This window comes from Fukomys damarensis, unplaced genomic scaffold, assembly GCF_012274545.1.
Source record: "Fukomys damarensis isolate Sample0158 unplaced genomic scaffold, DMR_v1.0_HiC HiC_scaffold_27, whole genome shotgun sequence".
NCBI classification, from domain to species: Eukaryota; Metazoa; Chordata; class Mammalia; order Rodentia; family Bathyergidae; genus Fukomys; species Fukomys damarensis.
In genome coordinates this window covers 714,517-731,826 of record NW_022900939.1, presented here as the reverse complement: position 1 = coordinate 731,826, position 17,310 = coordinate 714,517, and the positions used below count along the sequence as shown (strand labels likewise).

The 17,310-nt window shown below is 63.1% G+C and overlaps 1 protein-coding gene across 5 annotated transcripts in view; it reads left to right on the top strand.

Annotated features, from left to right (window-relative positions):
* Positions 1–17,304, top strand: part of Syt7 (synaptotagmin 7) — a 25,646-nt gene extending 8,342 nt beyond the window's left edge. For 3 of the 5 annotated variants that reach the window (XM_033756857.1, XM_010633022.1, XM_010633023.3), the window contains 8 exons: positions 2,469–2,837; positions 5,605–5,727; positions 9,014–9,149; positions 11,768–12,038; positions 13,123–13,292; positions 13,418–13,532; positions 13,846–14,045; positions 15,272–17,304. In XM_033756857.1, coding sequence (XP_033612748.1) covers positions 2,469–2,837; positions 5,605–5,727; positions 9,014–9,149; positions 11,768–12,038; positions 13,123–13,292; positions 13,418–13,532; positions 13,846–14,045; positions 15,272–15,376 — 1,489 coding nt within the window. In that variant the 3' untranslated portion in view covers positions 15,377–17,304. The remainder of the gene's footprint in view (positions 1–2,468; positions 2,838–5,604; positions 5,728–9,013; positions 9,150–11,767; positions 12,039–13,122; positions 13,293–13,417; positions 13,533–13,845; positions 14,046–15,271) is intronic. The other 2 variants (XM_010633025.1, XM_010633024.1) reach the window with 1 other exon arrangement.
* Positions 17,305–17,310: the final 6 nt, after the last annotated feature.

Sequence of the window (17,310 nt, the reverse complement as noted above, 5' to 3'; positions counted from 1 at the left end):
CTGCCGCCCCAGCTCATCCCATCCCTCCACGAGACAGCCGCATTTCAGCCGCCGGCGGCCCTGTCAGCCGACCGGGCCATTCCACCCTCTGGCTCATCCCTCAGGGCAGCGGGCCGTGTCAGCCTGTTCTGCCCGTCACCACCACGAGGCCTCGCCTCTTCCCACCGGCAGGGGGCTCCAGCCCCAGCCCGAGATGTTCATTGCCAGCCCTGGCTGGCTCCACTGCTGTCCTGCCTTACTTGGGCCAGGACCCCGTCTGTTGCCAGGTCACCAATGAGGGCCACCACGTTGCCCCGTCCATTTCATTTCAGCTCCCTCAGCCAGCTGCTGGGGGTGGGCCCCGGCTGGCTTCTTTCCTGTTGTCCCTCTCCAGCAGCTCATCGTGCTGCTCTTGAGGGATGGGTGTAGGGTGGGCCCTACTTTCCGAAGACGGCCTGGCCCTCCCTGTCCTGTGGGCAGCCTGTTCTCGCCTGGCTTTTAGAAGCCTCCAGCCCCCATGTCGGAGCCCACAGGTCCTAGGTACTGTGGATAATGACCTTGCCCACCTCGGGACATGGGCTCTGTTTTCAGTTACACCCCTGCCTCGCTTGCACCTCTGGCTGACCTCCCAACCCCTCCTTGGCACTCGCTGCTCTCCAGCAGTTTGGAGGGCCCGGCTGGGACTCCTCTGCTCGTTGGCCTGAGTGACCGCAAGGCCACTTCTCCTCTCATGCGGCCTTCGGAAGGGCCTGGGGGAGTCCCCCGCCCCAGCCAGGTCCCGTGCCCTGCCCACCCTGGCTGCACAGCCTGACTCCAGGCTGGTGAGGCCTCTGTGCCGTCCGCTGGCTCCAGGTCTGGAGGCTCCAGTTTTAGTTTCCTGCGACTGAGAGGTTGTAAATTGGACTAATTTTGGATGCAATAGGAAACCAAAATGAGGTCAGGGTGGAGGAGGTGCTGCCAGTGACATCCTCCCTCCACTGCAGCCCCAGCTACCAGGCCAGGCTGCCCCCGTGAGACCCCAGGAAAGGCACGTTCTGCTCTCGCTTTCCTCTTGTATTCTTTCTTTACTATGCTCTGTCTGTCTCTGTCTCTCTCTGTCTCTGTCTCTTTCTCTCTCTGTCTCTCTCTCTCTCTCTCTCTCTCTCTCTCCTCTCTCTCTCTCTCCCTCTCTCTGTCCCTCTTTCCCCTCAGCCCACAGGGGCAGCCTAACTGTTGTCTTTTGGTTCCCGGGTAGGTTTAGGGGTGACAGAGGCAGAGTCCGGTTGCGGTGGTGAACGCAGCTCCCGAAGGCCCTGGGCCTCCTCTCACCCTCCCAGGGGACACAGCTGCCCACGGCCCCAGGCTGAGGGTGACCAGGGAAGGCCACAGGGGACACATGTGGCCTTTGTGAGCTGCACCAGCTCTAGTACTGCTCAGCCCTGAAACCGCAAACCAATGCCAGGGCTGTGTTCCAGGAACACTTGCTTTACAGACCAGCCTGGGCCCCCAGGCCACAGTGCCAATACTGCCCTAGGCCGATGGATTGGCAGGGGAAACTCTGAGCCCAGCGAGGTGGAAGGGCTTCTCCAGAGCCCCAGTTAGTGAGAGAGAGAGAGAGAGAGATTGGCTTTGAACCCAGCCTCTCTGACCCGAGGCCACCTCCTGCCAGTTGGGCCATTTCCTGTCCCGCATTGTGTTGGAAACCCCTGTAGTCAGGTTCCAGTCCCCACCTGCCTTGCCCTGCACCCCAGCGTTTCACAGAGCTGCTGGTAGCTGTGGCATGGGGAGCTTCTTGGAGGTGCATGAAAGATGGGGCAGTCACCCCAGTCTCCCTCAGAACGGGTGAGAGGCCAAAGAAGTGGGTCTGAGGCTCCTGTGTGCTCCCACTTTGGTCCCTTCCTGGACAGGGAGCTCCCTTAAGAACCAGGGGAGGAAGCTGAGCGCCGCTCCCCCCAGCAAGATCAGCAAGATTGCAGGGAGGCGGTTGGAACTGTGCCCCAGCCTGAGGTCAGGTGACCTGCAGGACAGAGGTCTGTGGGCCCCAGGCCACTGCCTCTCCTCCCCTGGGGACATAGCACGGGAAGCCCCGCAGGCGTTGCTGGGCCAGCTCTGCACTGTCCTGGATGTCCTCCTCCTCCTCCAAAGGACGCGGCACTCAGAGCCCAGAGCCGGACTTCCCTGATGATCCAGTGAGACCACCCCTCCAGTGCCAGCAGGAGGCAGTCACGGGCCTAGGGACCCTGCCTTCACCACGCAGCCGTGCAGAGGGGTTCAGGCAGGCGGTGCCAATGCCAGTCGGGCAGGCTGGACGGCGGGAGGTCAAGGCTGCTGGGGGCCTGGGGTGGGCGCAGGGTCAGCGAAGGTGATGCAGCAGTGGCTCCCACAGAGGCCCGGTGTGGCCTGGCCGAGCGCACCCTGCACTGGGGCCTCCTGGCCCTGGGCTTCTCTCTCCTCCTCTGTGGTCCCTTCAACTGCTTCTCCTTTCTCTCCTCTCCTCCGCCCGCCCCAAGTTTCGAGGACTCCACCCTGTCCACGGCCACTACCCTTGAGTCTATCCCCAGCTCCGCGGGAGAGCCAAGGTGCCAGCGACCCCGCACCCTGACGCGGCAGCAGAGCCTGCAACAGCCCCTCAGCCAGCACCAGCGGGGCCGGCCGCCCAGCCAGCCCACCACCAGCCAGAGCCTGGGCCAGCTGCAGGCCCACACGGCCGCAGCGCCCGGCACCAACCCCCGCTCCCACGGCCGCGGCCCAGCCCGGCAGGCCGCCTCAGCCGGCTCCAAGTACCGGGCGGCTGGGGGCTGCAGCCGCTCCAACCCGGGCAGCTGGGACCACATGGTGGGGCAGATTCGAAACCGAGGCTTGGACATGAAGTCCTTCCTGTAAGTCCTCCCCAAGCGGCCGGCCCACCCTCCCTCCCTCCCCTGTCTCCCCGGGCAGCTGCTCCTGGTCCCCACCTGGTCCTCCACAATTCAGCAGGGTACTAGGCAGGCCCCTTCCTGAGCTGCCATGGCCCGTGCCCAAGCACCGATGTGGAAGAGAGCCGTGGGGTCTCAGAGAGGCCTCCCGCTGGACAGTGGCCCCTGACACCTCTCCCTCCTTCTGCCAGCCTTGCCCCTCTGTCCTGCCCTTTCAAACTGCATCTCCCTCCTCAAGAGCCTGTCTCCTCCCTTCCCTCTGGTGCCTGCTCTCTGCAACCCGACCCGGGGTTGGCCTTCACACCCACACTTCCTATCCCCTGCCTCTGGCCTTCTGGAGCCACTTGTCCTCCAGCTCCTTCCTCCCCGTGACAACTTGTCCCAGGGGACAGGCCTGAGGTGCACCCCAAAGCTTTCGGGCCTGTGACTTCTGAGTCATCGGCTTCCGAGTATTCAGGCCCAGGAGTAACGCTGCCAGCATCTAACCTTTGCCACTTCTGCAGCCATCCAACCCCAGCTCTGCCCAGGGAGCCCCAGCATCTTCTGGACGTCAGCACTGGCTCAGAGCCCAAAGAGGCGTGGGCTGTGGCCCCTGGCATCACCCACCCACTCCCGCCTAACGTGCGCTTCTTTCCAGCACCCGGGCCTTCCTGGGTTCACTTCTGAGAAGATTGGCAGCACTTCGGCTAGGAATGGAGAGGGGAGGAAGAAGGGGTCCAAGCTAAGGCCCAGCTCACAGACAAATGTAGGGGTTAAGAAGGCGAGCTCGTTTTCTGAACACCCCGTGCGTCCAGCTGAGAGCCCGGCCAGAGGTTCGGGGAAAGCAAGTGCCACCCGGGAGGGATCCCCAGAGAGAAGGCCAGCTGCCAGGCCCAGAAGGGCTCTCTGTGGTGGGGCAGCCTCTCCAGGGACCCTCCGTAGCCCACCCAGCACCTGTCCCCGACAGGATGCCCAGCAGAGTGCCCACCACACAGCGACAGAAGCTCGGGAAAGATGCTGCTGCTGGTGGGATCTGAGAGGGCACCATGGCAGAAGCACAGCCGCAGGCCCACTGGCACCACCCAGCACCGGGCTGCTCTGGCCTGGCCACAGCTTCCTGTCCTTGTGGCTGCCAGGCTGTCCCCCACTGAGGGACCCCTGGGTGCCAGCTCTTCCCCACCCACCACCCTCCAGGTGGACCAGGCGTCATGCAAGGGGTGGCCTCCCATGCCCAGGCCTCTCACCTGCCAGCCCTGCCCTCATACGATGAAGCCAAGGACAAACATCACAGACCTTGCAGGGCACCTGTGGTGTTCATCACGTGACTTTTAATCTTAACCCTTTAAAATGTACAAACCATCCTTATATGTGCCCTACACAGAAGCGGGCTGTGGCTGGGAGAGTTGGTGCCCACTGCTGTCCAGCCTTACACCCCCAGTCTGCTCTCACCCACGCCACGGCCCCCCAGATGCTCAGCCGGCGGCCAGCTTCCCTCCACGCCTGCAGCTCCCAGCCTGTGCAGCCTGCAGAGCTGCAGAGGACAAATGGCGGCCTCTCGGTCTTTAAGAAGAGCGAAAGCGGTATCTGAAAAACACATCAACCAGGGAAAAACACGTTGTTTTCCTCAGGCTGCCTTCCCCCAGGCAGCCAAGGAATTTTCCCAGCTTGGAGCGCACTGGTGGGCAGGAGCCACAGAGAGGAGGGTCAAGTGGGTGCATCCTGAAGAAGGGGCGGACTCATCCCCCAAAGTGGACCCCAGTATGTGCATCAGCCCAGCGTGGCTGTGCTGGGACAGAGATACGGACAGAGATACGGACGACAGAGAAGGGCGCTGTGGCCACTTCCTGCCCTCGCTCAGCAGCTCCCTGCTGGCATCTCCCATCTCCAAACCCCGCACCCTCACCCCCGGCTGTTTCTCCCGGTCACAGTCCCTGCATCAGCTCCCTGGGGAATGGTCACACCAGCCCTTGCTGCCTGGGGACACAACCCGGCCTCACGGCCTTACCCGGGGCCCACCTCCAGAACCCCCTGCATAAGATGAGCCCTGCGAAGCACCCAGAAACCCTCCCAGGAAGAGCAGTGAGCCCAGCAGTCCTCAGAGAACCCCCCCTTGGCTCCAGCACCACATGGTGGCCTCACTCCCTGGCCAGCCCCTCCCTCAGTGTCCCACGGAGACTTCTGGCCCCTCCAGGGCATGCACTTCCACCCACAGAGGCCCTTGTTGTCCCTCGACTGCATCTCCGACAAGAGGCCCTGAACAGACCTGGAGGCCCAGCAGTTACCCCTGATGTGTACGGGGGACAAGGGACAGGGCTGGCATGCTTCGGTGACTGTGAGGAAGGGACTGCTTCCCTCTGGCACATTCAAGAGCAGGTCCTGGAGCCCTCTGCCTTCTCCGACACCTGGCTGACACGGCCCAGGGGCATTGCTGGGGCTTTGGTGCACGCAGAGGAAGCCATGGGAGCTCACAGCTTCCTGGTGCCCCAGCCCATGGGCGCCCTCCCGCTGGCATCTGGGGCCTTTGCTCTTGGCCTGTGGCAGCTGGGACGTCTTAGGCCACGGGTACCTCCCATCCCTGTCCCTGCTCCTGCCTGACCGTTCTGCAACAGCTGACAGTGTTTGGCTTCTCTCCTGCAGGGCCAGTTTCTTACGCTCTTTTCTTCTCTCTCTTTGTCTCTGTCTCTGTCCCCCCCTCCCCTCCCTGCCCATGGGGCCTTCTCGTTGCACCCCACTGCTGGGCCACCCTGGGCAGGGAAGGCCGAATGGTGGTGCTATCCTTGGTCTTAGGGCTTTCGGAACAGGATGACTTTGCCAATATCCCTGACCTGCAAAACCCAGGAACCCAGCAGAACCAGAACGCTCAGGGGGACAAGAGGTACGAGCTCGGGCGAGGCCTGCGGCGGCCGCAGCACCGGAGAGGGAAGCGTGGAGAGGTGGCTGCTCCACCGGCGCAGCTGGGCCAGACCGTACCGCCTTCCACAGTGCTGGAGCAGGAGGACCGGGCGCCCGTCCTGGGACCATTCTGGATCAGGCCTGCTCCCCGCACACTTGCCCTGACCTGGAGCAAGCCCGGCCTCCCTGTGCCATCTCTTGCTTGGCTTCTCTGCTGTCCATGTCTCATTGCTGCCCACCCACCTGGAAGTCCCTGTTTCTCTGGTGGTTGGTGGCTGGGGGGATGTCAGGGAAGGGCACTGGCCCGTGTTCCCTCATCCCCGCTGCCTCAACCTCCCTGGGGTGCAGGCCAGGAAGAGGGGCCCCGGTGGGGAGGCCCTGGAGAGGAGGAGGCAGCGGGGAAGGCTCTGTGTCCCCACAGTGAGGCACGGTGCTGCCCTGGAAAGCAGCGTCCTGCCTGGCCCAGCCTCCCCCAGCCCATGGTGCCCAGGGAAGGGAGGAGTGCTCAGCACCCGGTTAGGCCCATGGGGACCCTCTACGGCCTTGGACTGCTCACAGCCCTGTTTGCGCTGAGTGGACTCCAGGAGTGACCCCTGCAGAAAGGCCTGGCAGGGACAGGGACTGTGCTTGGCTGCGTGGCCCTGGTGCTCGTTCAGCCTTTGGGGACAGGGGCTGGGGGTTAGGGAGGTGCACAGGCCGAGACCTCCCGGCCTGTGTGACAAGCATGGAACTGAGGTCCCCAGGAAGGGTGGGCAGTGGATGGCTCTTCAGACCAGTGACAAGCGGGCTCCAGGCCCTGAGACTGGGGTGTGGCGGGCAGAGGAGCTGGACCCTGGGGGAGGCCCTGAATGCCCCACTCTGAGCTCAGAAGGTGTGGAGCGTGAGGGAGCAGATGCTGGAAACAGATTCCTCTCCACCCTGTGCTGAGCACTCCATCTCACCCCTTCCTAACCCTTCACCACAAGGTCCTGCCCATACGTCACTGCCTCAGCCTTCCTCCATCGCCTCCACCCTCTGCCCTCTGCCCTCCTGGGAAGCCCTGCCCAGCCACCCGGCCTAACTCCAGGGGACCTCACTCCCACAGCCCTAGTGTGCCCGGGGCTTCCTCCCGAGCAGGCGGGCCCCATGCTGAAGCTGGGCATAGACACCCAGGCTGCCCACCTTGCAGCCGTGGCAGGGCGCTCCTTCCTGCATCCCAGCCCCCTTTCTGACAAGCTGCCTTGCCAGGGCTGCTACTGAGGGGCACAAAGCCCCAACTTTAGCCCACTAGCAGCAGGCTAACGGGACAGAGCCAAGGATGGGAGGCCACCCCGGTGCTAGGCAAGGCAAGGGCATGTCCAGCAGGCCAGGGGAGGGCTGGTCCCTGCCTCCCATCAGGGTCCTCAATGGCCCTGGACCTTAGTGTAGAACCTCAGAGTGCCCTTGTTCACCAGTCTGTGCCCTGCCACCAGCCCAGGTCCCAGCAAGGCAGAAGTGTGTCCAATGGCCCCTGTCTTTTGTGCCCTAGGGCCCCCAGCCCCGGCCCTCGGCACAGAACCTCAGTGCCCTTGGCCATAGGCCCGTGCCCTGCCAGCAACCCTAGGATCACAGACAGTGGGGGCTCAGGCCAGGCCAGGCTCCTCAAGTGTAGCACCCCAAGTCCCTGCCTCTCCTGCCCCTCATCCCCGAATCACCCACCTCATGTGCTCAGCCAGCCTCCATCACCCCTCCGATCCGAATGGCTTCCGCTATGGCCACCCGGCCAGGGGCCAGACCATGTACTCCTCCGCCCGTGAGTCCCCAGCTCTGCCTCCTGTGGCCGCCTGACTCCTCGTCCCCGTGCACCCACAGCTTCCCCCCTCGACTCTGACTAACCTCTCTCGCTCTCTCGCTCTCTCTCCCTCCATCTGCTCTGCACAGGGTCCCTGGGCCAGTGACAGCCCCGGCCTGTCCCTCCACCTCTCCCCGTGCCTCAGTCTCTGTGCCGTGACCTCCGACAGCTTCGTGGCACTGACCATGTAGCAGCTGCACTGGGGCTGCAGTTTGGCCCGGGTTACTCAGACTCACACCCTCAGCTCTACTTTTAACCTGACTTTCCCTCTCCAGCTCCATCTCCTCCTCCCCTGCCCGTGCCGTCTACACCAAAGTGTGTCCAGGGTGCGGAGGCGGGGGTCCTGTGTGTTGGGCCGGCCAGGCGCCTGGAGCAGGGCGTCTGTCTCTGGTTCTGTCCGCTTGTCCCTTCCGGTTGTCCCAGCTCTCACACACCTGTCATGCCGGGCTCCACAGAGTCTCCCAGGACCTGCGTGCCATCACTGTGCCTGCTGTCCTGCCGTTGCCCACACATTCTCTCTGCGTTCCTCTGGGCATCTTGTGTGTGCACTTGTGTGTGCGTATGTCTGTGTGTGCACCCCCACTGTAGGGGCTCGGTGTCCTTCCGAGGCCCAGCATATCAGTGCATGTGTCTGGTGGCTGTGCCTATGTCCAGCTGTGTGGCTCTGAGAGTGGCTGTGCTCACCAAGCTGTCCCGTCGCAGCCTGCCCCTGCTGCACGCTCCCCCCATGCCTCCTGCTGCCCGCCCCCTCCCTCACGGGCATCCCCACCTGGTGCCCTCCCTAAGCCCCAGCTGGACAGAGATTCCAGCTTCCCAGAATGGCACAGGGCAGGGGCAGGCCGGGCTGCTGGGGGGCCTCGTCTCTCCAAGCCCGAGTGAGGAGCCTCTCAGGCAAAGCCCCCAGGAGAGCTGGGTGGGGACCTGTGAACACTACTAAGCCTGTTTACCATGCATTAGGTGAAGTCAGTGGGTATGGTGGTGCACACCTGTAAACCCAGGTGCTTGGAGGCTAATGCAGGAAGATCCCAGGTGCCTGACCAGCCTGAGAAGTTTAAAGAAACATGTCACAAAAGAACCTGGCTAGGGTTGTGGCCTTGGGTTCAGTCCCCCATAGTATGGGGAAAATTGTAAGTTCCATTTTGGGGCACACTGGCCACACTTGCTGCCAGGGCTTGGTTATTGGATGGTGCAGGACAACCTGCCACAGGGTCCTGTGTGCAGGATGGAGTGGAGCGTGGCCCTGGCACCCCAGTCTGGAGGGTGGGAGGGCCCTGTGGGGCTCCAGAAGGCAGAGGGTGAGAGTGCCAGGACCAGCCCAGGCCCGGAGCAGGATGCACAGGAGCAGAAGCAGCCATTGGCAGGGCTGCATGGGGCCTGCGCCCTGACCGGCTGGGAGCCAGGCCGAGGACAAGTCCCTGCCAGCCCCACACTGGCCCTCGCTCATTCTGCCTTTCCACAGGTTGCCCACAGGAGGGAAGGCAGTGGACACGGCGCTGGTGCTGGGCCAGACACCCCACGATGAATCTGACCGCAGGACTGAACCCCACTCCTCCGTCTCGGACCTGGCCAACTCCCTGACCAGTGAGATGCTCATGGTGAGCGGGTGGGCGTGGCGGTCCCAAGTGGCCCTGTGGGTAGAGAGCCAGGCACAGCCTTCGGACTGCTCCGTGCTTGTTGGCTGACGGCGGGCCAGGCTTCTCCTCCCAGCTGTGTTGCCAGGGAATTTTCCCTGTGCCGTGGTCTCCCACTTGTCCAGTGAGAGTAAGAATGCCGTCTCCCCCCAGCCCCGTTATGAGCTGAGCAGGGTTAGAACACCTGGCCTCGCAGGACGTGCTGGGACCTAGAAGGAAAGGCAGCAGACAGGGTCTGAGCAGTAGGTGGGTGAAGCTCCTGGCTGGGCAGTTTCTCCTCCCCACGTCCATGTCCTCCACGGCTCCATGGCTGGGGTGCAGAGAGCCAGAGGCTGCAGCCGGTTCTGACAGGGCCACTGCACAGTGTGCGCCTGGCCCTGCTGGCTGCCTGGTCCTAGCTCAGGTGCTTCACACCTCCGACTTTGACTGAACTCTGGCAACGAGGGCACGGGGCTCTCTTTCCCCTTCTACGTCACCTACGCCTACACTTTACTCGTTGTCGTTGGTGTCTCGGAAATGCCAGCAGCGGGGGAAGCCCCCCCCCCCCCCCCCCGCCCTGCCTGGGCCGTGCTCTCCAGGGAGCCCGGACTGCCGGAGGGCAGCAGGAACTAGGGGTCTGGGTGACTGAGGCTCCAGGAGGGCTTGGGAGGCTGGTGTTGGGCCCCCCGGGGGGATGACCTAGGCGGCCACTTCCTCTGTGCGGACGGGAAAGCGGTTTAGGGATCCCAGCTCACTCCAACCCTGGTGTCAATCAGTGTTTCCTCTCGAGCTCCCTGAGCCTTCAGGCTCCCTGCCAGCCTAACCCTGTGACTTACATGCTTCTTGGTTCTCACACACAGCCAGGCCCCAGGGCCATGGGGTGAGAGGTGAATCCACGCAGTACCCCGAGTGCATTGCTCCTGGATCCAGGCTGACTTCCAGTGGCCCCTGTCCCCTCCCTATGTGCTCCTGCTCGCCCTCAGTGGTTCCGATGGCCGACTTCCTCCCGTCTCCGCCAGGCCCAGAGGCCAGAAGGCCAAGTGGGACAGTCAAGCCCTGGGGTGGCCTTCACTGTGGCCACTCAGGGAGATATTGGGGCTGAGGGAACCTAGGCTGTAGAAGCTGGGGGTCAGAAGCTGTAAGTCAAGCCCCCAGAGCCCCAGGAGCATGGCCAGAGAGGAACCTCGGGTGGGCACAGGGGCTGGCTTGATGTTTCTTATTCCTTTGAAATGCAGTCTGACTAGGCTATCCAGGCTAGTCTTGAACTCCCGGGTTCCAGTAATCCTCTGCCTCAGCCTTGAGCACTGGAACTGTGGGCAGGCTGTGTCACGCCCAGCTTGGCCTGACAATTTTGGCAGCTTCAGTCCCCTGGGGTGGAGCCGGGGCTGGGGTGGCCAGCCTGGTTCCCATGGAGATGGCTGGTTCCTGGGGCCCAGGAAGGCTGGGCATAGATGCGTGACCCTTCTGAGTCGAGGCCCACTTGGCCAGCCCAGGTCTCCCCACATCACCGCATGTAGGAGCCAAACAAACAGGGAGTCCAGGTGGAGTGCTTGCTTCAGGTCCCCTCCAACTGCACCCCAGTTTTAGACTGAATGAGTCGAGCGGCCTTTGCTGTACCACCTGCTGGAGTCAGGCGGTTGGGTGCAGGGCCGGGACTGGGCAGACACCCCCTAGCCCCCTTTGCAGAGGCAAGAACTGAGGTTCCGGGGAGCAGGGGAGGTTGGCCCAGGTGGGCCTGGGCAGAACTGTGGCTGTCAGGTGGGCCAGGGTCCTCTCCACCTGAGGAGTGGGAGCACTGCCCAGTGGGATGGGGCAGGTGTGAAGGATGCGGCCTCTGGCGGGCTGGGGCTGGCTCACTTGGGGCACTGAGCCCGTGTCGCCTGTCACCTGGGTGTGGCCCACAGCCCCGGACTCCTGACTAACCTCTCTGAGTGTGGTGACAGCCACTGGCCAGTGCAGAGGTGATGTAAGTCTTCTGCCAGGGGCGGGGCATCTGTGTCCTTGTTGCCTGGGTATCCAGTTCCCTAGAGTCTGGGCAGCCCCCGCATGATGGAGAGCAGCAGTGCCTGAGCTCTATCCTCACTGGGTCTGCTGGCCCCTTCCTTGCTGGGCAGGAGTACTCGGCAGGGCTGCAGAGTGGCCGTGGAGTCACACCCCTGGCTAGGCAGGGTGGAAACTGCATGCGCGTGCACACAAACACACACACACATACACACACACGCATGCACACACCCCTCCTGTAGTCCAAGCCGGTGCCAAACAGTACCAGGCAGCTGCCAGCCCGTTGCCTCAGACTCCCAGGGTAAGGTGGAGGAGTCTGCACCTGCCCCGGCGGCCCCCAAACACCCCCCTCCTCATCATGTAAACTACAACCCCCGAGACCTCGGGGCCCCTTTCTCACGACAGCGTGGTGGACGCCTGTCCCCCAGGAGCCGCCCCATCTGAGCTGGTTGTGTCTACTCTGGTCCCACAGTTGCAGAGGGTGGAAAAAGTGCAGGCTAGGACCCCACATGTGCTGGGGTCTGTGATGAGGGGAGTCCCATCGGTGTGAGTGGGGAGGGGCCTGGGAGGCAGAGACCCCAACACAGCGCTTCCCTCCCCAGCTGTCCCCGGGCTCCGAGGAAGATGAGACCCACGAAGGCTGCAGCCGCGAGAACCTGGGCCGGATCCAGTTTAGTGTGGGCTACAACTTCCAGGAGTCCACACTCACTGTGAAGATCCTGAAGGCCCAGGAGCTGCCGGCCAAGGACTTCAGTGGCACCAGCGACCCCTTTGTGAAGATCTACCTGCTGCCCGACAAGAAGCACAAGCTGGAGACCAAGGTGAAGCGGAAAAACCTCAACCCCCATTGGAACGAGACCTTCCTCTTCGAAGGTGAGGCTCCGCCCACCCTGCATGTGCATGCACACACGTGTGCACTCGTGGTGGCGCACAGGCGCGCAGGCGAGACTGAGGCAGGAGCCTGGCAAATTGCAGCCCAGCCTGGGAAATTTAGCAAGACCCTGTCTCGAAATTAAGAAAAAGAGCAGGCTACAGATGTAGCTCAGCCTGAAGTCCTTTGTATTGCCTAAGAAACTTTCCCCAGTGAGGAGCCATTCAAGGTGGGTTCTGGAGGATGAGGAGGAGTTAGTCAGATACCCAGCTCAGGTGTGGAGAAGCGCTGATTCCGGTGTGGGGATCTCAGAGCTGCTGGCCTTCCCGGAACGCTTGCATTGCCCACGTGCACTTCGCCTGGACAGATGCCAGCGGTCACCTGGGGTGGTCCCCTTCGGTAGAAGGAAAGTGGCCTGGAATATTTTGGGGCCTTTCTCTCCCTCTCATGCCCTGCCCGGCAGTCCCGGTAGGAGTGAGCAGCCGATGGTCGAGGAAACAGACGCACAGAGCTCTCAGGACCAGCGCCCCAGGTTGTGCAAGGACAAGGACAGGGAGACTCGGCCATGCTGCCCAGGGCCAGGGACCCAGCCGGGCACGGCTCACGGCCCTTTATTCCCAGCGCCCAGAGCCGCTGTGATGGTCACTTGACTCTGGCAGCTGCACAGAGCCCAGGCCCCGGGGCAAGAGGGAGTGGCAGCAGTTTGGGGACTCGTGGCGTTCCTGGTGGCCTGGACAGGGCAGACAGTGGGCTCAGGGGAGGGCCATGGGAAGCACAGGGGCTGACGCCCGGGAAGGCCATGTCCAGCCTTGCTGCACCCCCTTTCAGCCTCGGCCCTATCCCTGTGGTCCCTGTCAGCCCCAGCCTTGCCTGCTGGCCAAGAGTCCCTGGCCGGCTGTGCCTCAGGATGTGGGGCCACTGATGTGGGCAGGGCTGAGTGCCTGTGGGGGCCCGGTTCTTCTCCCTCCTAGCCACAGGGCCCTTGAGTGGACCCCCGCTCCCGGCAGTGCAAAGCGGCTGGGTCCCAAGCGTCCCTCCAGAGAGCCGAGTGCTGCCCACGGCCCTCACTTCCTTCTCTGCCCCCAGGTTTCCCCTACGACAAGGTGGTGCAGAGGGTCCTGTACCTCCAGGTCCTGGACTATGACCGCTTCAGCCGCAATGACCCCATTGGTGAGGTGTCCACGCCCCTGAACAAGGTGGACCTGACGCAGATGCAGACCTTCTGGAGGGACCTGAAGCCGTGCAGCGATGGGAGTGTAAGGCCTGGGCTCCCTGGGTGGGGCCGTGCGCAGCCACCAGAGGGCAGCACTGTGCCGGCATGGATGCCCCCAGGGCAGGGCCGCCATCCTGGTGGCCTCCGTGACCATGCTGTTGTCCCCAGGGGAGCCGAGGGGAGCTGCTCTTGTCTCTCTGCTACAACCCCTCTGCCAACTCCATCATCGTGAACATCATCAAAGCCCGGAACCTCAAAGCCATGGACATCGGGGGCACCTCAGGTGCGGGCTGCGGCGCCAGGGGCCAGAGTACGGGCTGTTGTCCCAGGATTATCTTCCCCAGGAGCAGGAGGAAGGGGCACTCTGCATTGGGGGGAACTGGCTTTGCGCCCTCTCTCTGTGGCCTTGGTCGGGCCCGCCACCCTGGCCTCAGTTTCCCCACAGGTGTTAGCAGGAGCACTGGGGACAGTGCAGCCATTCTGGCTCCGTCACCTGCGGCCTCTCCAGGCCCCACTGGTCCTGCTTGGATCTCCCCACCCACACCTCTGCCTCAGAAGGGGACCCAGGGCCCCCTAACCCTCCACTGCCTCCCCAGACCCCTACGTGAAGGTGTGGCTGATGTACAAAGACAGGCGGGTGGAGAAGAAGAAGACGGTGACCATGAAGAGGAACCTGAACCCCATCTTCAACGAGTCCTTTGCCTTCGACGTCCCCACGGAGAGGCTGCGGGAGACGACAGTCGTCATCACCGTCATGGACAAGGACAGGCTGAGCCGCAACGATGTCATAGGCAAGGTAGGGGTGCGGTGGCCTCGCATGGCCCTCAGGGCAGCTCTTCTGCAGGCCAGTGTGGCGTCTGCATCTCCTGCACACATGGCTGCAACACAAGCCTTCCGTCTCCCTGCTTCGGACTTCTGACCCTCTCTGTTTCTGGTTCCGAGTCTCCCGCAGGCCAGACGTCATCACACCCAGGGCCTCTTCATTTGGGGGATAGTGGGGCTTGGACCCAGGGCCTTCACACTGAGCTGCATGCCCAGCTCTTTTTGTTTTACTTTGAGTCAGGGTCTTAGTCTTTTAAATTGCCCAGGCTGGGCTGGAACTTTTGATTCTCCTGCCTCAGCCTCCTAGAGTGTTCTAGCTCCTTTTAAAACAGGCCAGCTATGTGGCCCCAGGGTGAAGGTGCGTGGGTCCCCCTGTGGCTTGGGTAGGTCAGGAGCCCTGAGTACAGCTTCAGCTAAGCCCCTGGAAGGCAGCTGGCATCCCCTCTGGTCTGTCTGGCACCCCTGGAGGCTGCAGGTCCCACCCAGGGCTGCGGCCCTAGGCTGTGTGACTCCAGGGTGACTACCCCCAGCATCAGAGGCGCAGGACCTTGCGGCCGGGAGGCTGTGGGCCACGGCACACCGGGGCCCTGCCACCTGCTTTGACCTGTCCTTTCCACACGGACAGAGCCGGACCGGCTCTCTCACTCCTTTTCATCTTTGTTGATGGTTTAAATACTCTCAGATTCATATCAAAGTGGCAGAGCCACAGAGAGAGCTCCGCACTCTGTTTCCCCAGATGCCAGCCTATTGGGTGACCATGGAGCCTCTGTTGCAGTGTGAGAAAAATACTGCAGGTGCTGTCTCACCTGCTCGCCCATCCTTGTCCTCCCTCCCTCAGGTTCCAGCCCAGGGAGCCCCAGCAGAGTGGTCACCCGGTCTAGAACAGTATCTGTCTCTTCCTGTGACCTGGCCGCCTGGGGTGCCCTGTAGCACCTGACCCTACCTCTTCGGGCCCAAGGCTCTTTGCCACCACTGGCTGCAGGTCAGGCCAGCCCTGGGAGAATTCAGACTGCTGGCATAAGCCCCTCGAGGCTGCGGAGCCCCCAGAGCCCAGCAGGGTGGAGCAGGTGGCCCAGAGCCGGGGCCTGCAACCGAGCCTCTGCACTCTGGAGCCCTCGTACCTCAGCCTCCCTGCCCGGAAGCGGGCATGTAGCTCTGTGCTACCTGGCCTGGCTAACGCACCGCCCCCTCACTCTGCAGATCTACCTGTCCTGGAAGAGCGGGCCAGGCGAGGTGCGGCACTGGAAGGACATGATCGCCCGTCCCCGGCAGCCCGTGGCCCAGTGGCACCAGCTGAAAGCCTGAGCACCAAGGGATGCCCAGGGGGCCGAGGCCCGGGCCCATCGCGCCCTGGCCGCTTTACGCACACTGTCCGGCCTGGCCCCCACCACGGGTGAGGGGACGACCCTGAGGGCTCAGCCAGGAGGTCCCCGACCAGCAGGGCCCATCCAGGACATGCAGCCCCACCCCACGGCCCATGGGGACTCCTGAGCCATCTCCCTGCTTTGCCCGCCCTTCCCGACTTGCCAGTGCCGCGCAGTGAGGGACGCCCACGAGCAGACAGGCACAACCTCCAGAGCCCTGCCAGGTGGGCACGGCCCCCGTTTTCTTTACGGCAGTGCCTGGAGTGGAGAGAAGCCAGCCCTCCTGTCCAGGAGGTGCCGAGGCGTTTGGCCCCGGCCTGGCAGGACAGGCCCGTCTGGGCGGCTTCAGGTGCCGGCTGGGCCCTGAATGCCGAGGACAGTGCACGGCCCACCCTGGTCTGTGTTGTGTCACTGTGTGAGTGTGTGTGTGTGTGTGTGTGTGTGTGTATGTGTGAGTGCTGAAGGCCCAGAGAAGCAGGTGTGCTGGAGGGTGAGGCGGGGCGTGGCCATCCCACCCTCTCCTGAGTCTCGGCAGCTCCTTCCTGGCGACTTCACCTCTTGGACATCGGTTCACAACTTTTAGGCACCTATTGTGTGCATAGCATTCCCCCAGGACCCACCAGCTCCCTTCTGTCTCAGGGGTTCCAGCCCCACTTTTCCCCAGCGCCTCCAGAGATCCCCCTTCTCAGACCTGTGCTCGGCTCCCTGTGCCTGACTGGCCTCTGCCCACACCAGGCTCGGGGACGCCTTGCTTTCCTTCCCTCCTGGCGTGGCTTCCCCTGTCCAGCCCGCCCTGCTGGCCCCTGAGCGTCCTCCCGCCCTCCCAGACTTAAGGCTAGGGTGTTGGTGACCTGGCTTGCACCTTGGGCCGGAGCAGGTCCTCCTATGGCGACAGAGCCTCCCCACATTCCCAGAAGCCACCACTAGGTGGCACCAGCACACCGCATGGGGGACACCATCAGGGACGGCGCCGGCTCCGGCCGTGAGGGCTGGCCACCGTGTTCTCTCGCCGCTGCAACTGACACTGCAGCTGCCCTGTGTCCCAGTCCCTTCCTCCCTGGGATCCCAAGGGATCTTACTCAGTAATGAATCGTTCATAGCAAAGATGCCGGTTGTGTAAAGCATAGCAATGCATTGCTTGTAAACCCAGAGTCTGTACAGTGTAGCTGCCCAGCCCTGGGTGTGCAGCAGGCATCAGAGGGTGGAGGGCAGGGCAGCATGCCCCTTCCTTGGAGGGAGCCTGTGGGGAGCCCGGGGCCCAGCCAGCCTTCAGGAGGGGCCAGCAAGGGCTCCCCTGCCCGTGCCACCAGCGGCCCGTAGTCCTAGCAGACGTACAGTTCCCATCAGACCCCCAGGCTGCTGTGACAGCCAGGTCCCCCTCCCTAGGCTGCATGGGGAGGGCTGAGGGTGGGTGGGCTGGCAGAAGGTGGGACAGCCTAGGGCACTCGGAGGACAGGGGAGGGAAGGGGGAGGGTGCCGGAGCCCAGCCACCATCCCAGGACCCTGGACAAGTCACCCACTCTCCCTGTGACTCAGTTTCCCCATCTGCAAAATGATGGTAATAATACTTCACCTACCTCATGGGGGAGGTTGTGAGGTCACCATCGCCTGACCTGGGGGTCTAGCGAGGCAGAAGGACCCTGAAGGTGCTACCGGGAGCAAAGTATTATTACCACAGCCTGAGAGCTCGCCCACCCCTGGTCCCTGCTACAGGGACATGGAGGCAGGGTCCTCTGTCTTTTCACTGTGTCCCGGGCCCTGTCGTGAGTGTCATCTGCCTCGTTCGTGGGTACCCTAGACTTAGTCGTGACCTGATTCAGCTCTCCTCTCTGTGAACATCTCCCCAGGAACTGCTGTGCAAATCCGCCACTCCAG